Genomic DNA, 24,951 nt, shown 5'->3' on the forward strand with positions numbered 1-24,951 from the left:
GCCAGCGGAGGCCTGGGGGAGTACACACTCTAGCACCTGATTTGAGGTACTGGACAACAAGCAGTGGAGTGTCTGCTGGGAGCCAACCCCTGCCCCTGCTTCTGATGTCTGTGATTTCCTCCCCCAGCCCCCAGTCATCTCCCAGTAAAACCCCAACCGAAGGAACCCCATACCAACCAATTCAATTGGACAAAATCAACATGGTTTTGTGAAAAGGAAGTTATGTTTGACTGGGTTCCTTTAAGAAATCATAGCTGATGTGGATAACTGGGAACCTTTGCATTTACCACGCTTAGATTTCCATTTGACGGGATGCAGCTGTGCAAAATCAGAGCTCATGTTTTATAGGTAACAGAAAACAGTAGGCATAAATGGGTCATTTTTAGGTTGGCAAGATGTAACAAGTGGATATCCACAGGAGTTTATAACCAGGGTAGAGGCATAGATTTAGAGTAAGAGATAGGAGGTTCAGTGGAGATTCAAGGAGAAATACTTTCTTGCTCAGAGGGAGTTCGGAAGCTGGGACTCAATGCCTGGAAGTCTGGTTGAGGCAGCAATCCTCACGACATTTACATGGTTATGCAACAGTTAATTGCATAAAATGTTATTGGCAGTGGTGGATCAGTTTAATGTGTGATCAGTTTTAGCTTGATTGGTCGTTATTTGTTCTTCTCAAACAAAACTGACATGATTTTCATTTTGTTGCAGACTTGCCTCGATTATCAAGCCTCTTAGCAGAAACAACTATTGTTGAAATTCATCGTGCAGATCCTCAGGAGGAGCTAGGGATTCGGATAGTGGGTGGTAAAGATACACCACTGTGTAACATTGTGATTCAGGAGATTCTTCGGGACAGCGTTGTTGCTAGAAATGGAAAGCTTGCACCTGGAGACCATATAACAGAGGTAACTGCTTCTGAAGGTGATCAGATGTATAGCTTAACTTGTAAAGTCTTGGGTTTCAGTTTGGCCTTTATTTTAAACTTGCTAACTGAAACTAAGATTGTTTATGCCATTTTAGATTTTCAAACATTAACGTACTTTCAAAATAATTGCTCGTTCAGGGAACTAAGTTGTGTAGTGGTCCAGCAAAGTTTCACTTCAGTATTGGGTATTTTCCATCAGTTCATGGGATGTAGGTCAGCATTTATTTTGCCATTCCTCTTTTGCCTCTGGAAGTGGTGGTGAGCTGCCTTCTGAACCACTGCAATCCTTGGGAGGTAGGGACACCCACAGTGCTACTAGGAAGGATTTTGACTCCGTGACAGTGAAAGATTGGCTGTGAAGTTCCAATTTAGGATGGTGTATGACTCAGAGGGGAACTTGCAGGTGGGTGGTGGTGCTCCTGTATATAGCTATCCTGCCTTTTTAGATAGTGGTGCATTTGTAAGGTACTGTCACAGAAGTCATGGTAATTTCAAGGTGTGCATAGATTAATGAAATGGAAGTCTTTTCTTTTTGATGACTGAGTAGATCCTGTATAAAATGAAAAGGCTCAGCCTCTTTCTTTGAGGCCTAGCACCCTTCTCTACAGCATGCATGTTTAGCCTTAATAATACAGCAGTTCTTTCACATCCAATACCAACAGTTTAGGCTGATTGGTGTGGATGATATTACTGAGACTGGAATTCATGCCTCTTTCAGCAAGAGTGGATCTCTAAGTTGAACAAAGAAAGCATTAGGTCTACCTGACTTTACTTGCTCAAGTGGCAGTGACGTTTCCTTCCGTACCAGCTGGCTGTTCTGTTACGCCAAAATGTCCTCATGCTTATAGACACCTGGCAATCATCACCATCTTTGGGCTGACAGGTGCCTGTGAGCATGCAGTAGGTGTCTGGAATTAAAATCACCGCAGTTATGGGTTTTGCCAGTTGTCTCCTGATTTGACGTTCACTAATGTCGATCAGACACACTGGATATACACCATCAGGATCTCATCCCATTCTATTCCTCACAGGTAAATGGTGTGAACATCACCAGTGTTCCACACAGCTACGCCATCAAGGTACTGAGGCAGCCCAGCACTGTCTGTCGGCTCTCAGTGCTGCAGGAAAGAGGCTTTGCCATTCGAAGTTCTTCACAAGAAAGGAGCAACAGCAGCCACAAGCAGATTCTGAATGTAACTTTGCACAAAAGGGACCGAAGCGAACCATTGGGGATTAAACTGATTCGGAAGGCGGATGAGCCAGGAGTGTTTATTTTGGATCTCCTGGCTGGTGGCTTGGCTGCTCGGGATGGAAAGCTGCGTAATAATGACAAAGTGCTTATGATTAATCAGCAGGACCTCAAAAACGGAACTCCAGAAATTGCAGCACAGATAATCCAGGTAATTTCACAGATAATCCAGGTAACTTCAGAGATTGACCTCTTGTTTCAAAATATAAGATTCTTTTAAGGATTAGTCCATTTGAGAACAAGTGAGTACATACCTTAGCTGATCACCACTGCATCTTTTTTTTTATGCTTTCTTTATCTCACTGCTTTTCTGTTACCCCCCCTTCCCATTTTCCCCCGTCCCTCCTCCTTCTGTCTATTTCTCTCTCCCTCAGTCCCTCTCTTGTGCATCTCTCTTTTCCCCTCTTGCCTCTAATTCATCTCCTCCTCTCCTCCATCCCTCACCCTTTTTCACTTGCCCTCTTCGAAAACTCATCCTCTCTGCTTCCCTTTTATCTCTGGTTGTCTCTTGCTCTACTGCAAATGCATATCAACCTAAATGTTTTTTTTTAAAAATTGGAATAAACTGTCCAATAACTGAACCAATTACTGTTCCTCTCTTTAGTCCAGTGAAGGAAATGTTAACTTTGTGATTCAGAGGTACACTGGTCAGCAAAGCTCAGAGATTATTGATGAAGCTGGATCAAGCAACAGCAGTCCCCCACGCCAGCGCAGTAAATCACTGCAGCATCATTGCCGTCGACGCTCCCATTACCAAAAGGTAAACGCAGTCATAATATGATGGTGAATAAAAACCATTTCTATGTGCTTTCCATTAGAGTTCTGTACCCACTCCATTCACAGTTGAAACACCAAGCAGGCAACTATTTTGACAAGTGCTAACCTAGAACAAAACAGATTTTTTTTTTTATTTTCAGAATGTAGTTTAAGTAATTTGATCTTGTGTTCTTATTGGATTGCAAATCAGTTATTCAAAAAGGGTTATTGGAGACTGCAGTATTTAGTTTTAAATTTTATACATTATATCCGGTTTAATTGATAAAATAATGTATAGGGGGAAAAAAGTGCAAAACTGATTCCAAAGGAACCGTTGTTGCTTTTGTCAAAATGGGAATTGGGCAGTAAAGGTGGTCTAATGTTTCATTTTTCATGTCTAAGGCATAAGTTGAGTACAAAAGTTACATTGAATGTAAACTTCCTTGGGCTATGAGATTGATTCATGTCATGTAAAAGGAGATTGGGAGTTAGTGAGGTGAGGTTTAAACAAGACTTTGTTTGCCAAATATTCTGAATGACAATTGAAAGCTTGGTTTTACTGTATCTATTTTGAGACAAGGTCATGCGATTTAGTATGTAAGTCTATTCCCTTCAGCAATTCCCAGTTATTACAAAACAAATCCAAAATCCAGGATTTTGTCTTCCTGTCAACATGCTTGAAACCAAAACAGTAAGACGTTTCTCTACTAGTTGATTCTGATACCTGGCAAGTTCTATCGTGAGAAAATGCTGACGAGCATTGAAAAAGCTGGAAGCTCTCAGTCACTGGTGGAGTCACTTTGTTCTTTAATGATGCCTTGAGGACCAAATGATTTCCTCTGAGCTGTAATGTCTCGATTACGTCAATGATGTGTGGAGACATAATGGAAATGAGTATCTCTGGATTAACATGCTTGCTCTCTGATTTTACCTTTAGTCTGCTACATCATTGAATGGAGTTTGCTCATGAATATGATATGAGAAGTATTCCGCCCTTGCATTATTTTCCATTCACTATTTTACGATTAGCTCTCAAACCCTCCATATGGGTCAGTATCACACTACCATTAGTGAAAACGCATAGGCTGACATATGTGTCCTCTACACATGGCTGCGTATCCCTCTTTCCACCCCCCTCCCCCCCCACCCCCCCCCCCAAATTTAAGTAAGCAGAAACATGGTCCATCACCATCCTGGTGGGACAGTTGAGACAGGGATAAAGGCTTGGGAATAAGTTTCAACTCAATACTCCAATGGAAAATAAAATGTATTAACTAAAAGGAAGGCAGGAGGAATATTTAAAAATGGGAGGTACACCATGGATTACTTCACCAATCTGAACCAATACCATTGACAATTTATAGTTTCACCAGTTTAAATTCCTGGATTAGGGAGGGTGTCACTTTCATTTGAATTTCTGTACGGCTAATCTTTATAGGGATATTTTAAAAAGACATAATGAGACTGGAGCAAAGATTGTCTGTAATCCTTGACTAGTTTTGAAGTAATAGGGCTGAAATATTGTGCTTAGCATCAAATTGGATAAATCCCTATAAGTTGTGCATTTACAGTTTTATCCTTCAATAATATAATCTTCCCTAAGGATCCTTCCCAGAATTCACTGTGCCTGGAGAAGACAGTTCCAGTGAGAAAGGAGCCTCGTGAGTCTCTGGGAATAACTATTTCAGGTGGTCGTGAAAATAAGTATAAGGTACCGATCTATGTGACCAGCATCCAGCCAGTGGGCTGCCTCTATAGAGATGGCAGAATCAAAAAGGGTAAGATTACATTTCAGTGACATTTATTGATTGTAGCATACCTGTGTAGCCATCTGCACTCTTAGATTTCAGGATACAGAGCTATATGTAGAGCTCTGCTTATTGTTTAGAAGATGTTGGTTGTATGCCTAAAAGTCTGTGCATTAATTAACCTCTCCATTTGTAGTTTAAGCTCGCTAATTACTGCATCAACTGTGATATTTTCCTTTTCGCTTTATTGAAGTATTTTCCAGCAGGTGTTGTTTGTTCCCCTATATCTCGTAAATAGTTCTCTTCATGCATAAACTTCAAACATTAATTACTACCAAGATATTAACTGTAGCAGGCATCACAATAGAGTACCAGCCTGCCCTCAACCAACGTACAAATATCTGCATGTTAGTTTGAAAGTACAGGCCTGTATTCAATTTTCTTTCCATAATGTAGGGACGTGAGCCAATTCTATCTTTTTTTAACCTCTAACTTCACTAAATCAATTAACTTGGCATAGAGCAAGCACATATGGCCCAGGGGCTTCCTGTTAATTGTTATTTTAATTCTCTGCCTTGCTCCTATTCTGACCTTTATGTTCATGGCCAGCCTCAATGTTCTAATGAAGCTCAGTACTCTCATCTTGCAACTCAGAACTCGTCAGCCTGCTAGATTCAACAATTTCAGATCAGGATCTTTGTCTCAATATTTTCTGTTTGTTTGCTACTGAGAAAAAAATTCATTTTGTTGTGTTTGTCTTTTTATCCCTACAGTCAGACAATGGCCTTGTAACTATTCCTGCATTTGGATACACTGGACCCATTACCACTCGCTTTGGCTTTTGCACCATGAAACCTTTTATTTATTTGATCTCCACCCTATCACAGACCTCTTCGATTCTCCCGATTGCTTTCCCCTTCCATTGGCTTTAATAGCATTATCATTTCTATATAAACTCTGTTCCAATGAAAGTCATCGACCTCTGTTTTTCTCTCTCAGAAAATGCTCCGTGACCTGTTGAGTATTTCCAGCAGGAAAACAGTTTACTGTTTGTTTTTAATCACAGATTTTAAACATCTGTAATATTTTGCATTTATATCAAATCTGTATTTCCTATTCTGACTTTTTGTTTTATCAGTATATTTAAATTTTAATCTGTCTTCTCATGGATTATTTAATAGCATATCTAGGTATTTGTGTTTGCATTTCATCAGTTCCAGTTATCTGCCCAGAGATAAACTGTCATAAGATTGCTGGGTGAAAATTCCAAAACACACTTCCTGACTGCAGTGATCCAGAAAGGCAGTGCAACACCATCACCACAAGGGTAATTAGGGATATTCAGTGCTGGCCTTGCTAGAAATGCATTGCAGCCTCTGAATGGAAATAAAATTGTAATTTAAAAACTGAAAGACAGCTTATATTGCATATTGATATATTTATTAATTAGAGTTCCCACCTCCTCCTATGTTTTTATTCCATTTATTCACAAGATGAGGGCATCACTAGCTAGACCAGCATTTATTGCTCATCCCTAATTGCCCAGAGGGCAATTAAGAGTCAACCACATTGTTGTTGGTCTGGAATCACATGTAGGCCAGACCAGGTAAGGATAGCAGTTTCCTTCCTAACGGACATTAGTGAATGCGGTGGGTTTTGACGACAATCGACAATGGATTCATGGTCATTACTAAACTATTCTTTACAGATGTTTTTCATTATTGAATATAAATGCCATCATCTGCCGTGCGAGGATTCAAACCCAGGTTCCCAGAACGTTACCTGGGTCTCTGAGTTAACAGTCCACTGATAATAACACCATGCCATGGCCTTGCATGCTTAGCATTATTCCCACTAAACTGTTGATCACTTGATTTACCTTCCTGGTTCTCATGTTACTTGATGACATTTACAGTTCTGTCTCTTCAGTTATTGTTCTTTTCTCCTCAAATTCCCACCATCACCCCATCATTCAAAACACAAACAGTCCATGACCGTCCAGTCCGTACAGGCTATTTCCCCATTTCCAACCTGCTTCTTTTCCAAAGTCTTTCAATATACATTTGCCTCCCAAATCTATGCCCATTGTTTTCAAAACTTGACTGTTCGAAATCCTCCAAACAAATTTTTGCCCCAATCACATACTTTTTTTTTCAAAATCATTAAATGACATCCTATGTGACTCTAATAAAGATAGACAAACTGTCCTTGTCCTACTCAACTTGCTTGCAATCTTTGCCAGAGTTGACCACATTATTGTCTTCCACTGGCTCTCGGCTATTATCGTCTGGATGAGATGTGCTCACCTTGTTCCTTTACAGTTCCAGAGAATTGGCTGAAAAGGCTTCTCACTCTCATGGTTACATGTGCACTCCTGCCCCACACACAATGACTCTACCTTTTGTCCTCCTTATTTTTCATCTGTATGCTGCCTGATAGAACAGTGCCAGTTTTCCTAAATCAGGTTGTTCATATTTGATCCCAGAATGTGTTTAACCACAGATGAGCACCATCACTATGACTGCCTGGTTCCACCTCTGTAACGTTGCCTAATTCTGTGCATTTTAGCTGATCTGCTGCTGAAATGCTCTTTTATACTACTTCCATCTCTACAGTTGGCTTTTTCAATGCTCTCCTGGTCAGCCTCTTCCACTCTAGTGAGCATCCAAATTCTGCAGCCCGTGTTTTTACTCACATCAAGTCCCATTTATCCGTCACCCCTCACCTCACTGATCTACATTACACAATTGGGAGCCAATGCTTTGATTAAAAGTTCTCATATTGCCAGATCCCTCCACGGCCTTACTTATCTTTAAAATCTCTACCAGTCCACATTGCCATTCTTTTAATTCAGACTTCTTGAGCATTAATGAGTTTTAATTGTACTGTTGGTTAGTATGCCTTCAGCTGACAAAGTCCTAATGACTGAAATTCCCTTGTTAAACCTCTCTGTCCCTCTACCTTAGTTTTCCTTTTAAGACGTGGCTTGGAACTTTTTATTACGTGAAGCAGATGCAATATAAAAACCAGTTCTTCTTGGCATCTAAATATTTTTTCTTATTTTCTGATTTGAACTGAAATAAAAAATAGATACTTTTTTTATGAAGCAAAGCTGTTGCAATATTATAAAGGCTGTTGTAAATCTCCTTTCCTCCATCCTTGTATTGTTTTCAAACAGAGTTTCAGTGCAGGCAACTTGAGGGAATTACATAGCAGAGGAAGGAAAGATGTAATAAATTCTCATTTTCAGAAAGCTTGGCATAATGCGTAATTTCTACTTTCATGTCTAGTTGTGTTGATTAAAACAAAGGCCACCCACATTTATCTGCATAATCTGGTCCTCAGATCCTGAAATGGGAGAGGTAGGATGGCAGCAATCCATATTTTGTTTTTTTTTGTGTGGCGTCAGGAAGACATTAATCCAGTCAGGATTTCACAACCAGAATTAAGATTCCAATTGGTATCCCTTCATGTCTGGAACACTCCCACTTTCAATTTGGCAGCTGGCACACTCCCATGGAAGATCATGCATGAGAGACCATGTGACCTGAAATTCATGTTTTAGGGTGAAAAACACAGTGATACATGGATGAAACTACTTTAAATTTTCATACCTAGATAATTTTCAAGTTGCAGAATGACCTAACATATGGTTTGTTCCTCAGACTGCACTCAGTCTGAACACCCATTATCAAATCCCTTGGAATAACGAAATGACTGTTGACTGCATGCCACTGTGTTTGACTACATCAGTGTTAATTCTGATAAAGACGCAAATAGAATCATTTTGAATAGAACAGGCTGCTCATGAATTCCCTTTTGTGTTTATTTCCCCTTTAAAGCTTTTCATCATGCCAATTTTTGAAGTGAGACACATTTGGAGACAACTGGTGCTGTTGATCACCTGATAGTTAATTGTCTTTAACATTTTTATTGTTGGAATTTATCAATAAAATTCAGTTTCCCTTGGCAGCTCAGGTGGAGAATAGCTGCATCATGGAAACTAAAGAAACTTCCAAAGTATTCAGTTAACTGTGATGGTGGCAAGAGTGTTGTAATTGCTATCTACAGCCCTGTACCAAGGAAAGGAATTTTTAAAAATCTCACAACACCAGGTTATAGTGGACTCCACAATCACTTGACAAAGGAGCAGCATGCCGAAAGCTAGTGCTTCCAAATAAATCTGTTGAACTACCAAACAACCTGGTGTTGTGAGATTTTTAACTTTGTCTACCCTACTCCACATTAAGGAAACTTCGTCTGAATTCCTTCTGATTGTAGTCTGGCAACCTTTGCTAGAAATTTGGAGTAGGTTGAGCTAAAGATGAGTAATCCACTAACGTTTTAAACTAATCTAGTCTGATAGGAAGCTGATGACATCAGATTGGGTGGAGTGCAAAGGATAAATGTGATTAGGTCAAAATTTCTCTTTGGTGATTAGAGCTGGCACATGAAGAATGGTTATTTGGACAAGCAGGTCTAAGCATACCTGACATGAAAGTCCTGTAGGGAAGGCGAAAAAAATGTTGCAATCATGTATTCTTCTTTAATGTACACATTCATTCTGAGATTCATAATTTATCGTATGGCACTAAAATGAGTCATTCTTTTTTCATAGGAAATGTACTGCTGAGCATAAATGGAGTAGACCTCACACAGTTGAGTTATAATGAAGCAGTGTCAGTTCTCAAATTGAATACAGCCTCCTCTGCAGTGCTGCTAAAGGTTTTGGATTTGCCAAATGCTGAGATGGCACCAACATCTGAGGAGCTCATGGAAGCAGGCAAGGAAAGTGATTATGATTGGTCCCCTCTCTGGGTCACATGGCTAGGGTTACCAAGGTGAGCACTGTTTTCACAGCAATGGGTGCAAAACCTTTTTTTTAATGGCAGAAGGATTGCATGGAATGGAAACATTTTTTACAATAACGTAAGTCAGAGTGAGTTAAGAAAAAAGATAAATGGTTTAATTGGTTTAGAACAAATGCCAATTTAGAATGTATAATGAGATTTTCTTCTACTGCCACTTTACTCCCAGTTGAATAGGGTTAATATCAGCATTTCTTTTAATGGTCTGATGCAGTCTTTGCTGATAGATGGGTTTACAGCTTATTCATAATGCTCCCATTATTGATAACTACATTACACATTGTTTTTCCTGCTTTGTGGAGGGTTAAGTGGAAGTTTGTTGGCTTTGGGGAGAGGGAAGATGAGTGTACCATGGGGAGTAGCCAGTGAATGTCAGAAGGCAGAAGGGAGCTGCAACTTGGGCTATAATGGTGAGAGAGATCAAGTGGGAATGAGACAAAAATCAGGTCACTCCTAATTTTTCTTTCCTTTCATTTATACAAAAAAGGAGTCTTCTACCAAGTTAGGTTGTCTCTCCAGGAAAAATAATCTTGGCCACTTACATTTCAAGGCAAACTATTTGATGGTGGCGTGTTAGGGAAATGTCTGGAGCAGAAAGCCCATGATTATTTCTTATAATTGAAGTTAAAAGTGTTGAGTAAGGCAGAGTGAGTGAGAGAGGAGGGAAAAGGATGAGAATGTAGGAAATGGGAGAAAGGAGAGGGAAAGCAGACTGTGAGAAGAGGAAACTCCAGGCTGAAAGTCAACATTCCAAACTTGGCTTACATGTGAATTCTGCTGAGCCATCTCGGCATATGCCCCACGAGAGGCATTGCAAGATTAGCATCAGTGAAACATAACTACTTAGCTCAGTCCTGCATGACATCGCCTTACCTGGGTGATCATAAATTGGGGCTTTTTTCCACCCTCTCTCTTTAGCTCTGCTTCTTGACCATGGAGACAAAAATTAGCATTGTCAATAAATCTTTAATTGGCAGTACATGACAATTTGTTAATTGGTCATTTAAATTATCAACGTATTATTTTTCAATTTCTTTTTAATGACATCCCTGTCTTATTGTGTTGTGGCAACCATTACCTTTTCGAAATTTGCTCACCAGACCCCTGCAAAGAGAAAGATTGAAAATGTGCACCCTGCCATGTGAAGCTTGGCCACCCTTGCTGTAAATATCGTGAATACATTTTAATCACAACTGTACCAAGACATGAACATTGGCAAATATTCAAACACATTACAAAATTGCTGACACCTACAAACTGATCCATACTTTCTTAAAAATGGATAGAACATAAAAGATGTGTATCTTAAACATCGTGGTGTAAAATTGATTTTTAGAATATTTCTGATCAAGTGTCTTCCATAAATATTTTTAAAATTATTAATCTTGACATCTTATTTCCTGTTCTCCATTCAAAGTTATCTTCACTGTTGCAATGACATTACTCTGCATAAGAGTAATTCTGAAAGCTGGGGATTTAGCATCGTTGGGGGTGTAGAGGAAAGCCAAGAAAACCAGCCTTTCTTTATCAAAACCATTGTACCGGGCACACCAGCATACTTTGATGGAAGACTCAAGTAAGTTACAACTGTTTTGACTGTCCTGTGAGGAAATGTTGATAAGACTAGACTAGGTCTGTTTTCCCTGGATTGCAGATTAACAAGAGGTGATCTCATTAAAACAATGAGAGACTGGACCAGATAGATGCTGATACTATGTTTATTCTGGCTGTAGAGTTAGAATATGCCTGGGAAGAGTCCCAGAATTAGGGATCAACTATTTAGGTTTGAGTTGTGGAGAAATGCTTTCAATCGAAGGGTTATGGATCCCAACAATTCACTTTATCGTAAAGTTGAGGATGCTTCTTTGTTGAATATATTTAAGATAGACGTCAACAAAATTTCAGGTACCAGGAAAATTAGGAATATGGGAATAAGGCAAAAAGGTGGATTTGAAAGTAATTGTTTCTTATCACGAGAGCAGCTTCAGAGGACCAAATGCCTTATGCCGCCTTATGCCACCTCCATGCTCTAGAAAGATCAGCCTGGTATATGACTTTATGGAAAAGGAAAATGACATGCTTATAGAGAGGAAGCAAAAAGAGGATTAATTGTTCAGTAAAGAATTGGTCAGACACAACCTACATTTATTATTGCTCTTCAGAATATAGAAGACTTTGCAACAAAAGGATTCATTTAAATTGTGAAAGCATCGTTTTGAAAGGCATCTTGAGGAGACTGCAAACCTAGATTTCTGTAAAAAGAAATTTGAAGAAAAGGATTATCTTCAAAGAAAGAGGTCAAGTGATGTGGAAAGGAATTGTCAGAGTGTAGGGCCAAGAGGGCTGGAGTCAGTGGTGGGATGCACAAGTTGCCAGAATTGGAGAAATGATAAGTTGTGAAGATGGTAGAACTGGAGGAGTTTAGAAAGAAGATCAGATGGAGGTCTTGACGGACAGTTAATCAATACAGGTCAAGGAGCTAGTAAGGTGGGATTTAGGCAGCAGTTTATAGATCTATTGTTTATAGATAATGGAATAAGTGACGAGAAAGTGGGCGGCACGGTGGCACAGCAGTTAGCACTGCTGCCTCGCAGCGCCAGAGACCCGGGTTCAATTCCCGACTCAGGCGACTGACTGTGTGGAGTTTGCACGTTCTCCCCGTGTCTGCGTGGGTTTCCTCCGGGTGCTCCGGTTTCCTCCCACAGTCCAAAGATGTGCAGGGTCAGGTGAATTGGCCATACTAAATTGCCCGTAGTGTTAGGTAATGGGTAAATGTAGGGGTATGGGTGGGTTTCGCTTTGGCGGGTCGGTGTGGACTTGTTGGGCCGAAGGGCCTGTTTCCACACTGTAATCTAATCTAATCTAAAAAAAAAAGTAAGGACTGCAGATCAGTGTCAAAACGTGTGGCACTGAAAAGGCACAGGTCAGGTACTATGAGGAGCAGGAGAGTTGATGTTTTGGACATATTCCATTTCTGATGAAGGGCTTAAGGGAGGCCAGTTAGTAGACCCCTGGAATAGTTCAGTCTAGCAGTAACAAAGGCATAACAGAGGGTTTCTACAGCAATTATGTGGGGACAAACAACATTACAAACATGCAAATAGATAGTCTTTGAGCTGAGTTTCCAATCCCATAATCTCCTATTCAGAGTCAGAGTTTAATTTGGATAAATGCGAGCTGTTACATTTTGCTAAGACAAGCAAGGGCAGGACTTATACAGTTAATGGTACAGCTCTGGTTAGTGTTATTGAACAGAGACACCTAGGGGTTCAGGTACACAATTCTTTTAAAGGTTGTGTCACAGGTAAACTGGATGGTTATAAAGATGCTTGGTACACTTTCCTTCATTGCTCAGACCATTGAATACAGGAGACATGTTGCAGTTGTACAGGATCTTGGTGAGGCCACTTTTGAAATACTGTATATAGTTCTTGATGCCTAGCTACAGGAAGGATATTATTAAATTGGAGAGAGTTCAGAAAAAATTTACCCCAGGATTTGCTGGGACTGGAGGATTTGAGTTATAACAAGAGGCTGGATCTGCACTGAACAAACTGCCAGAGGAAGTGGTATGCAAAGGTAGAGTTACAACATGGATAGGTAATGAATAAGAAAGATTTAGAGGAATATGGGCAATACACAGATAAAGGAGACTAGTTTAGTTTGGGAAACTTGGTCAGCATGGATGAGTTGGACGAAAGGGTCTGTTTCCATGCTGTATGAGTCAGACTAGTCTTACTCTGTTGTCAAGAATACTTGTCTAGACTGGAAAGGGTACAATCTGGTAGAAGGTTAAAAGAAAACTGTGGTACACCAAACTTTGGAAACACTCAGCATATCAGACAGCGCACTTGGAAAGAAAAGACTCATTTCCCTTTTCACTTCATTCCACTATATGTACAATAAAGGACTAGGCTTTATTTCATTTCATAGAAGGCTACATTCTAATGTAAGTGCAAACCCAGACATTGGCAAAAAGTACAAAATTCTTATGAAAATGGAATAACATGTTGAACTGAATGCTTCTTTTCATTGTGATCATGCTGGAAACAGGAGAAATTGTATCCATTCAGGTAATTAGTTTACTATGACTAGATTTATACTTGAATAGGAAGGGCTAATTGAACTAATGATTCAAAATAATTTGAGGGTAGATGGCAATAGCAGAATCCTGACCAAGAGGATATTATATAGTCATAAGGACAGAAAAGCTGGACTGTTGGGTATGACAAAAGTACTTTTTCAAAGCAAAGGGCCGTGAAAACATGGAACGTTGCCTCTCCTCCAATTCTAAATTTAAAAAAAGCAAATAACGCTAGATCAAGCTGATAAATGTATGAACTGAGATTGATTGATGGAATTGAGGTACAGATCAGCTAGAGTCTAATTGTTGAACAGGCTTGAAGAACTGAATGCCTGCCAGAGCAACTATCTTTGAATTAACTATCACTAAATAATCTTTACTCAAGATTCAATTCCTCTTGACAGCATTGTTTTACATATTTTGTCTTACAGATGCGGGGATGAGATTGTAGCTGTAAATGGAGTTTCCACTGCAGGCATGAGCAATTCAGCTGTAATTCCAATGCTAAAAGAACAGAGGAACAGAGTCACTCTTACTGTCGTCTCATGGCCAGGAAGTAATGTGTGAAAGAAAGTGAACTGATGAGACATTTTCCTTCAAAACTTAAATAATGAAATGGCACAGTACAACTTAGAAAACAAGAAACCACCTCATTATGTGGTCAAGTAGAAAAATACGAGATTACCAAAGTGCATTTGTCAAACTTTTTTTAAAAATACAGACCTGTGATTTCACTTTACTCCAGCAAAATACCAAATAGTTTAAAAATGCAATGAGTGAATCATGGGGTGGTGGGATAAAAGTCAAAGGCTGACTATAATTTCCAAACAGATGTCCAGTGTATGAGTTCCCACATTCAACAATCTGAGTCAATTTGTTAATGTAATTTTGTGGTCATACAGATGATCATATACAAGGATGTCATAGTTGGGCTGCTTCCGAGGGCAGGATGAAGCATTTCTAATAGTATGGCTATAGCCAAAGCAAAAATTTTCTCTTGGGGCAGAAACCTAAACTTGCATATGACTATTGACAATGTCAGGACTCCTATTCAGATTATCCTTTCCTTGGATCTTGTAGCAGTTCACCGATCTCCAATTTTATCTGGTTTTTGGATACTACAGGATGCTGCTTTAACCTCTGTAGGCAATTTGAGTTATTGAAGAACTTCTGTGCTAAAGCCACATGGAACATTCCAACAAAGTGGGCATTGGTACCTGGTAGCCTGGAAATGAATCAGCTGAGAAACAAATGGGGAGAAAAGTAAATACTGTAATCTCTAGTTTAAGTTTGCTAGAATTAAAATTTTTCATTCGGCAGAAAAATCACTGCTGTATTTTCTTAAAACTGCAAGTTTGCATTATATAATCCTCCAGGTTGTTGCAATTTAATATGGTTCCTGTTTACATCTGTGGAAAAATGTTTTTGCACTGGAGACTTTAAAATGCTGCTGTAAGTTAAATTATGAAACCTAAGAAAATTGGTTGAGGTTGTACAACTGATTTATGAACCATAAATGTAAGCTTTAGAAAATGTCTGATTTTTTAAATATAAAAATCTTAATCTGCAATGTTTGACTTGGTAATTTCTGAACTTAAATGTGCATTGAATATAAACTAGATTTAGAAAAACTGTTTTAATTTTTTTTGTTTTACAAGCACATTTTACAAAAAAAAGACAAGTGTAAATACGTAGAAAGGTGGGATCAGGCTTCACATTGTAATATTATGCAGAGGCCATCTTCAGCATTACTGTCCATTTAGTTTTTTTTTGTTTTTAAAGGTGCTGTGAATGCAACTTCAATAGGAAATGATCCAAAACATCAGAGCTAACTGTTCATCAGGAGTAGTATTCTCCAATGAAGACTACCAACTCAGCAGTTAGTCTTTAGTTTCAGTTCCCTCGGTCTCTGCAGCACCTTCATCCCCAACTTCTTTGTCCTCTTTGTTTCGTTTATTTTTCTTGTGTTTGTGACGTCTGTGACTTTCTCCTTCCTCACTCTCGTGTTGTTTGCTGTGAAAATAAGTCAACAGTAAAACTTGTATACAGAACAGTGAGCTACAAGCATGGGTGAATGCTTCAGGGTGGTTCCTGTGAGTCTACTGAAACTTTGAAGCACAAAAATCCCAGGAAGTTACCCATTTCCCAGGGTTCTCTCAGCCCTTCCCTAGAAGTAATGGTGGAAAAGGAAAAACTACACACAATTTCCAATAAATGAAATGCTATTGCTGTTCAATTAGTGAATTGAGCAAAATCCCTTTCGCACTGTGAAAACAGCACTTTCAAAATGCACAGGGCTTTTTCTCTGCAGTGATCTGTGAATATCAGATTAAAAACAACAAGGTTGTTCAGTCAAATAACCAGCTGCCGTTCACTGTTTTAACCCAGACATGAATAATGACTGCGTGACTGAGGTACCTGGAAATTCCCGTGAAACCACCTCCGGTCAAAAATAACTTGGCAAAATTATGGTTAACGCTGTAAAGCACAAACTCCTTTTTGTTGCATTGCATAGCATTCATTATTGGTATGCTGTAGCTAGTGTTAGTGAAGGGTGACCAGTAACAGTGCAGGAAAAGAGGACAGGCTCAAAGTGGGAGAGGGTGGATAAAAGGTGCTGCTGTTTGAGGGACCGAGAGCTCTTCGGAGAAGTTTATTTGCAGCACAAGTTTTGGATGTCCTCTGCAGAAATGCAGCTACTCACATTGCTGGTGAGGGTCTAGTGTGAGCTGGGAACATGAAGAGAGAGAACAAGCAGTTTGGTCTATACTTGGTAGAGTTTAGAATAAGAGGACATTAATTGAGATATTTAAATATGCTAAAGGCAATTGATAAAATAGACAGAGCAGATGTTCTAGATTACCCTACAAGGGAAAACAAGAGGTCTTGTTTTAGGCTAAAGGGTGGCAAATTTAAAACACATGAAGAATTACTTATCTCAGGTCATGCATGAATCGGCAGAATTCATTACCACAGAATATGGTGGATGCCAGCATATTGAATAAATATAACAGAGATAACCTTTCAGCCCATTCTGAATTAAAAATTTATGGACAACAAGTCGGAAAGTGGAATTAAGAAAGATCAAGATGAGATTAGCCGTGGTCATAGTAAATGGCAGAGCAGGCTCAAAGGGCTGAGTTGCTGTCTCCTGATTCTTGTGTTTTTGAGGATTCACAGAAATAGCTATAGTTTGGAGCAGTAGCAAGTGCGAAGGTTTGGGAGGAGAGTGACAGAAAACAGCAAGCAAGAAGTTACTTTGAGTTATGTCAAAAATTAGTAAGAGGAATCTTGAGCCAGTTAGGTTGAAGGTGGCCAATTTGCTTTAAATGTAAACATTACAGGACAAAACATTCGCTCATTCGTTCATGTTTTCATTTAGCCTTTGTTTTTAGGAACATATCAGGAGTGCTTCATGAGAAATTGCTGGAAAGCACTTTAATATGGTATAAAACTAAATTCAGCTACAGAGGAACCTCGGTTATCTGAACAATATGGATGGGAAATATTTTGTTTGGATAATCGAATGCAGGATAACACAGTTTAGCCAAGACCTTGTGATCTTGTTTGGATAATAGAGGTTCCTCTATATAGTTTCTGGCAGTGTTTACATTAAGAATGATGGAACAGGCTTGAAGGGCTAAATGGCTTTCCACTGTTCCTAATGATTACCAAGTTTTAATGTCAGGTCTAAAGCACAAAAAAGCCCTTTGAAACTGTGCTTGTCAAAATCAAGCACTTAACCATTCTAATCCCCTTTCTAACATTTGGCCCATAGCATTGGCATCACAAGTGCAAAGCTAAATACTCAAATTGTCCAATCACAGAAGCAGATGTAACATCAGGTATAATGTTTCAAGTTTTGCAATGCACAGGATAGTTCAGTACTTTGCCTATTGCAAACAGCTGAAGTAACGTACAGTTTCACAGATACACAGCAATGATCTGATCATGGTAGGCATTATCCTGAAGAATAGCTTAATACCAAAATAATGCATATCAAAGCTAACTAAGAGTAAATGGCTTAGGTCCTATTTATAAGTCTACCAATGAGGCTAATCTTGGGGTGGGGCTGTAGGAATCCCAATGCATATATTCACTAATGAATAGGCTTGCAGGAAACAGTAGATTATCCATTTTTGGATTTCTCAGCCAGCACATCAAGGAAAGGAAGCTCATCAGACTGTTTTATTTCAAAAATGAATTTTAGTGTGGATAGAATGCATTTAACGTGTGTAAGAAAATTCTTACATGACAGTTTAATGTGTTTCTACTGTGGCTTATATCCATAATTGCCAGGATACTGAAATAAAACAAAATTTAATCCACACTTCAATAGAGAAAAAAAAAGGTAGAGGGATCATTGTTATGAACTACATTTTCCTTTCCAAATCAATTTTGCTCCATGCCATCCCTCTCCTTGTTTTCAAGTATTGTAGCCTAATAATTTGTGCATTGTGTTTTTTTTTCCTTCCATTGTATAAACTTCCATCATTTTCTCATTGATATGTGCTGTTTTCTCCTAATGAAGTGGTCTAAGATATTCTTTCTTAGGAGTATGATACAAGTGTTATTTTCCTTCATTCCTTAATTATAAAACCCCAGGAGTTGTCAATAAAGACTGATTTTTGGGACTCCTATTGTGCAGGGTCTTCTGTCCCAACATCTGGGGCAGAACTTCAGCCTGCCTCGAGAAATGTGTCATAAGTTGCCCAAACAAGTTGATTAAAAATTATTTAAAGCCTGATGCTGCGAGAACTCCTTGCTACACTTAACCTTTATAGCAACAGGACTTACCATACCACTCATTGGCTGACTCATAGTTAAGATGAAATGTCACTAGATATAAAGTGCATACCGCCTCGAGGACTTGTGCTTGGAATCATCTTTGTCTTTGTGCCGCCGTTCCCTGTGGCGATCTTCTCGGTCTCTACTGCGATCTCTGCTCCGATGATAGTCTCTGTCATAGTTACGTTCTCTGCTACTGAAAAAAAAGCAATAAGCATTATCTTCACTGCATAAAGTCGGTGGACTATGATCTATGGCAAAAGTTTGCTTTTATTTAATGGCAAGGGACCTTAGTTATCCTGCAGCAAACTATTAGGAAAGCAAATTTGAAAACCGGTCTTCATTACAAAAAGATTTGAGGTCTGAAGTAGGATGTCTTACAGAAGTTATGCAGGGCCATGGAGAGGCCATACTTGGAGTATTGTGTGCAGTTTTGGTCTCCCTATCTAAGAAAAAATATACTTGCTATTGAGGGAGCGCAGTGGAAATTCACTATGCTGATACCAGGGATAGCAGAGCTGTCCTGTGAAGAGAGATTAGCTTGACTGTGTTCAAATGGGATGATAAGGGCATATGATTTAAATGTATAAAAATTCTAACAGGGAGGGACAGACTAGATGCCAGAAGAATGCCTTCCCTGTTTGGAGAGTCTAGAGTGAGGGGATGCTGTCTCAACATATGCCATTTTGGACTGAAATGAGGAAATATTACCGAAAGGGTAAGAACCTGTGGAATTCTCTAACAGAGAAATTTGCGTAGGTGATATCAATGAATATATTCAAGAAAGAGAAACACAAAACATCAAGGGATATAAGAAGTAGGAATATGGCACTGAGATAAAGGATCAGCCATGATCATACTGAATGGCACAAAGACTGAATGGTCTACTCCTGCTCCTAGTTTCTATATTTTGCAGAACCTCTTGAACATCTTAACATAGTCACAAAGCCCTGTTGCCTTTATTAATCATCTCAAGATGCTCACTCCAAGCTTGAGAACACAAAAACTATTGAGGGATCTCTGATCAACTGATTGAAAATATATTGCTTCCAAAAGGCAGAGCATTTGCCTCCTTCTGTTCACTATGCTTAACATTAAATTAGTATCAACACATTCCACTCCTGTGCTTCAGCCTTTTTTTTTTTAAGGGTTAGTTAACACAAACACAACTACAGTATTGAATAAGGAACAATCAAAATAGCCGGATGAATTAATTTTTGATCAAGTGTGTGATTACTTAAATCAGCATTCTAAAATGATTCAGCTATTTTTGAAACAGGAAGAATCTAGCTTGGCCGTTCATTATTTAGTCACAGCAACTGCAAACCCTCAGACATAAAGGAATTCAAGCTATATTGATTTCATTTTAATTGTGGTTGCATGTCACTGTTTCAAGTTGAGGCACAAGTACTGATCCTTGTGGCACCTCGTTCATTACCTCCTGCTAGCCAGCCAGACCATACCTGTTTATTCCGATTGTATGTTAATCGATTTGCAATCTTTGCTGACATGTTACCCTATCACCCACCTTTGCAATACTGTAAGGCCTAATTCTGTGTTTCCAAGGATATGTAAATGAGAATTAGGGCCGAGGATAGAACCTTGCTTACAGCACTATGGGGGTGAGGAAGAGAAATCATTATAAAAGGAGCTATTTAGCTCAGCAACTCTCAATGATTTATCATAATTTTCTCTACATGCTTTCTGCAAATATCTCTTATTATTATTTTAGATTTCCAGTATCCATTATTTTTCTTATAATCAAGGCATTCACTCACCTGTATTCAGATGTTGTTGGTGTTGGGCCACGATCTCGCTCACGATTTCTGTCTCGATCATGTTCTCGCTCTCTTTCTCGCCGATGCCCTTGGTATTCCCAGTGGCTGTTGGTACTTTTCTCAACTGTGTTCATCCAGGACGTGTGTGTTGTAGAGATAGCAGGATAACCAATTAGTCCAGAGTCTGGGGGAAAAGAAAAATAATCAAAGCAGATGAGCTGGGGATTAGATATAAGCTCCCATTACTAAAAGAGGAACATTATTTATAACACTGAGCCCACGGGTGACAAACTAGAAGAATACCTGAGAACCTAAGGAAAATAAGTATTTCAGCACTGAACCTTTAGCTTAAACATACTCAGCTTGCAACTGAACTGATCTTCCTTGGATATATTGGATGTTTAATGAAAGGTCTGATAATATAACTAGTTCTTCTGACCTACCATAACTGTCAAAACAAAAGAACTTTCAAATAAAGTAATTGGATATTTGACAATAAATGCAGATAATCAAAAGGTCTTTCTTTCAAGGGACTTAAGTCAGCACTAAACTTGTTGCAATAAACAAATCTGATCTGTGATGCCCAAGGTATGACAGAAACTTAAGTATACTATCAATAAACCTGTACACAATTTAGATTTTGTCCTTCATTTGCAGCTCTGCCATTTACAGTCCAATTAATGATACACTCTTCATTATGTCCAATATTGAGCTTGATTGCAATACTTCAAGTATTGCTTTTTTAAAAAATTCACTCATGGGATGTTGGCATCATTGGGTGGCCAGCATTTATTGCTCGTTCCTAGTTGCCCTTGAGAAGATGGTGGTGAACTACCATCTTGAACTGCTACAGATTTGTGCTGTAGGTTGACCCACAATGCCATTAGGGAGCGAATTACAGGATTTTGACCCAGTGACAGTGAAGGAATGGTCATATACTTCCAAGCCAGGATAACTGCTTGAAGGGGAACTTGCAGTTCTGGAGTTCTCAATGTTCTGCTGCTGTTGTCCTTTTAGATGGAACTGGTTGTGAGTTTGGAAGGTATTGTCTTAGGGTCTCTGGCAAATTTGTAGATTGCTGCCACTGAGCATCTGTGGAGGAATGACTGAATGGTTGTGTATATGTTGCCAATCAAGCGGGCTGCTTTGTCCTGAACGGTGTCAAGTTTGAGTGTTTGTGTAGCTGGACTAATCCAGGTAAGTGGGGAGTATTCCATCATACTCCGACTTGTGCCTTGTAAATGATGGGCAATCTTTGGGGAGTCAGGAGGTGAGTTACTCACTGCATGTTTCTAGCCTCTAACCAGCCACTGCATTGATATGGTGAATCCAGATCAATTTCCAGCCGACGGTAACTCCCTTCATGTTCGTAGTGAAGATTTCAGTAATTGTAATGCCATTGAATATCAAGGGGTAGTAGATGTCTCTTATTGGAGATGGTCATTGCCTGGCATTTGTGTGGCTTGACTACTTGTCCATATTTAGGCAAACTATTGTCTAGATCATGTTGCATCAGACTGCTTCAGTATCAGAGGAGTTGCAAATGGTGCTGAACATCCCCACTTCTGACCTAAATGATGGAGGAAAGTCATTATGAAGCTATCGAAGATAGCTACCCTGAGGAATGCCTACAGAGCTGTCCTGCAGCTGAGTTGACTGACTTCCAATAACCTCAGCCATTTTCCTAAGTGACTCCAACCAGCAGAGAGCTTTCCCACACCTGCTTTCCAATGACTTCAGTTTTGCCTAGGACTCCTTGAAGCCACACTTAGTCAAGTGCAGCCTTGATGTCAAGGACAGTCAGTCTTACCTCACATTTGGAATTAAATTTATTTTGTCCAGGTTTAAAATTTAAAATCTAATCTTAATGTATAAATTAAACACTATGTAAAATTATAAAAAGATAAAATGTGAAAGTTTACTAATTAAAACCCTTGTGTTCTGGCCTCACTGCTTCTTAGATGAAGAAAAGATTGAGGACAGGGTGATCAATCAAGCAGAGTACCCATTCCTCATATCTATTAATGGTATCTGACCTTTACTGAAAAAGCACTTGCATGTATGTTCAGTGAAAATAGGATCAGGCTTATATATGACATATCTTACATATGTACAGCTTCCCAACATTCATCATCCAGGCATGTGTAGAATGGCCACTTGCATAAAGTACTAGAGGGCATCTGGTACCAATTTAACTATACTTCAGCATGAATCAACCTTCAGCAACAAAGCAGAAAAGACTAACAAACCAAAATAAAACTTTAAAAAGTACGTACTGTGGTGGCTGGTTAGAAGCTAGGAATAGACAATAAGTAACTCATCTCCTGATGCCCCGAAGAATCTCCATGAATTTTATCAAAGATTCTGATAAATTGTGCTGCCAGCCAATTAATGTTTTACTTAGATTAAAAGATGAATTTCCAGTAGAACTGACGAACAATTACCTGCAGTACTATAGGGGAATAAAGGAGGTGGCCTGTTGTCATAGCCTGGAGGTGGACCACTGGAAAAGTCAGAAATTCTTCATTAGGCACAAGTTGTATTACTTACACTAACAAAAACAGTGTCAAAATGATCACTTGTCTCCATTTCTTACATAATAAAATGTAATTATATAAAAGGGCTTTTTAATTTTATTCCTGAACTCCAGCTCTCCGAGAGCTCCAGATTCACTTGCTCTGTTTTTAAACTTGCTTCACTACGTTTTGTGTTGTATACCCAAGATCTCCTAGTTATTCTTATTATCCAGGCAGTATGTGGTCTCCTTAACCTTCCTATGGAAGAGCACTATCCACACCTGCTTATATTGAAATTAGTTTCTCAGCTGCACAACCATTCTGCAAGATTATATATGTCTTACAATTATGTGGAGTTCTTCCTCAATTTTAGCTTTACCTCCTGATGTGTCTGTAATTCTGAAATTGTGCTCATAATCACCATGTTCAAATCATTTTATCTTAATTGTGAACATAGGCCCCAACAAGAATTCCTGTTGAACCCCACTTTCCAAGGCAGCTTTCTATTCGTTCTGTTATTTGCCAATTCCACATGCTTGTACTTTAAAACACAGTCTATAATACAGTGCATGATTGAAATCTTTTTGAAAATCCGAATTTCCTACATTACAACAGTTACAAAAATAACTTATTGGTTGTCAAGTACTTTGGAATATATGGAATATAAGGAAGATTTCTTAAAATACCAGTTTCCTCTTCACTGTTATCATACAATCAAGTTAGTGACACGTTGTTTCTTACCCGTCTATGGTTGGCATAAGTAATGATGGAGGGGGCACAACTGGTGGTGGAAATAATGCTGAAAAAAGAAAGCAGAGTTCAGTTCATTTTACATGTCTGAATAAAATTCAAAATAGTACAATAATGTAGAACAATCAGGATTGCAAAGGTTATCTTTCGCAGTATTTCATGCTGCTAAACATATACAGTACTGAATTTCATCTTTGGTCAGCAACGTTCAACACATCATAATTGATCTCAAACACATCTCTCGCAGAAACAACACAATGGATACCTGTTTGGATATATCTCGACCCATGTCCCAATATTAATCCTGCAACTGGTATAGCAATACAAACTAAAAAGGTTCAAAGTTTGATTCCCTGATCAGAGCTGTGTTAGCACCAACAAGAATGTCAAAGTGACTTCAGCATTAAGGAAGGGAAACATGAACAACAGCTCCTCTTGTCAGAAAGTTCATTGCAAAATTAGTTACATTGTTTCTTCATGCATGAAGAAACAATCATGGTGGTAGCAACTTAGATTCCCTATTATAATACAAAAGGTGATGAGTTATCAGCAAAGTGTGGCACATGTGGCAAACACATCTATATCTGCCACTTACATTATGCTCACATCAGGAAAGTAGAACTTTACGTATGCAGCTTTAAATTTTGCAATACATTCAGTTCTGATCAGCGGCTTCTGAATCCTGGTGAAATTCACTCAGTTAGAAAAAACAATTTCTATCAAATAATTAAAAGTGATCCAAATAGTACCTACATTTGAAACAGTTAGTGCTAAATGAAAGCACTTCTTTGGTCTTGTTATCAATATTTGGGAAATTATTACAGACCACTAGATTTCTGCGCAAAAGGATTTATTGCTAAATGCACAGTAAAACTGTGCGTAAAACTGTGCCATTAAAATTATAAATCCATAGGTTCTTCAACCAAGAGCATTTCTTACATTCATAGATATAAATCAAAAGTACAATTACCTGGAAGAGGCCCAGGTGGCGGCATTCCTGTGAATACAACAAGTTTCACGAGCTTTAAACAAACCAACTGCATTAAAATATTAGGTGACTATGAACATTGAGTTTAATAAAAATGTTCTCCAATTACCTGGAAGAGTGGTTCCTTCTGAACCATCCCGTGGCAGGGAAAGAAATTTAAACTAATGATAGGGTTGCTAAGTTACAGTAAACAGGCACCAACAACATAGTTACATTGCTAAAACACTGGATTACTGTTGCAATTATCCACTGAATGACTGGTCATTTTGTTGATCAGGGTGCAGCAAAGAGAGGTCCCATTTTTATCTGATCTATTTGACATAAATATAGCTACAGGTAGGATGCTTTACACCTACTCCATTTTGCACTTCCTTGATTTTAATGTCACTGAATGAAGACATGAATGTAAAAAGATGTACCATTGTGCACAAGTTATTTGTTTCAACATCCCAAAAAGATCATCCATGGAAACAAATTATTTCCCACAAACTACACTCTGGG

At 38.9% G+C, this 24,951-nt stretch overlaps 2 protein-coding genes across 4 annotated transcripts; one reads left to right on the top strand and one right to left on the bottom strand.

Moving 5' to 3' along the window:
* Nucleotides 1-708: 708 nt before the first annotated feature.
* Nucleotides 709-15,132, top strand: lnx2b (ligand of numb-protein X 2b; the record flags this gene model as incomplete). The annotated part of the gene is made up of 7 exons (XM_043685759.1): nt 709-905; nt 1,957-2,325; nt 2,779-2,934; nt 4,534-4,708; nt 9,297-9,519; nt 10,964-11,122; nt 14,062-15,132. Coding segments are annotated over 7 exons (1,415 nt in total), but the record flags the coding sequence as incomplete, so codon positions are not given.
* A 119-nt stretch (nt 15,133-15,251) lies between these two features.
* Nucleotides 15,252-24,483, bottom strand: LOC122547160 (pre-mRNA 3'-end-processing factor FIP1-like). Of its 3 annotated transcripts, none has more exons than XM_043685756.1 (6): nt 24,433-24,483; nt 23,454-23,511; nt 22,641-22,699; nt 20,197-20,380; nt 18,489-18,611; nt 15,252-15,643 (listed from the first exon to the last, which is right to left on the bottom strand). In XM_043685756.1, exons 1-6 carry the CDS (start codon nt 24,455-24,457, stop codon nt 15,511-15,513), a joined length of 582 nt encoding a protein of 193 aa, XP_043541691.1. In that variant the 5' UTR covers nt 24,458-24,483; the 3' UTR covers nt 15,252-15,510. The 3 variants fall into 3 exon arrangements, with proteins under 3 accessions (XP_043541691.1, XP_043541690.1, XP_043541692.1); XM_043685755.1 differs by having other exon boundaries at nt 18,489-18,614; XM_043685757.1 differs by having other exon boundaries at nt 15,593-15,643; nt 18,428-18,614.
* Nucleotides 24,484-24,951: the final 468 nt, after the last annotated feature.

Source organism: Chiloscyllium plagiosum, unplaced genomic scaffold (assembly GCF_004010195.1).
Source record: "Chiloscyllium plagiosum isolate BGI_BamShark_2017 unplaced genomic scaffold, ASM401019v2 scaf_11981, whole genome shotgun sequence".
NCBI lineage: Eukaryota > Metazoa > Chordata > Chondrichthyes > Orectolobiformes > Hemiscylliidae > Chiloscyllium > Chiloscyllium plagiosum.

Bases quoted from the DNA above. Each gene is read 5' to 3' on its own strand.
- LOC122547160 (XM_043685755.1), bottom strand. From the start codon at position 24,457: ATGCCGCCACCTGGGCCTCTTCCAG. The intron at 20,381-22,640 runs GTAATTGTTCGT...CTTTTCCCCCAG, and splicing joins ATTCCCCTATAGTACTGCAG to ACTCTGGACTAATTGGTTAT. The intron at 15,644-18,488 runs GTATGCACTTTA...TTATTTTCACAG, and splicing joins AAGCACAAGTCCTCGAGGCG to CAAACAACACGAGAGTGAGG.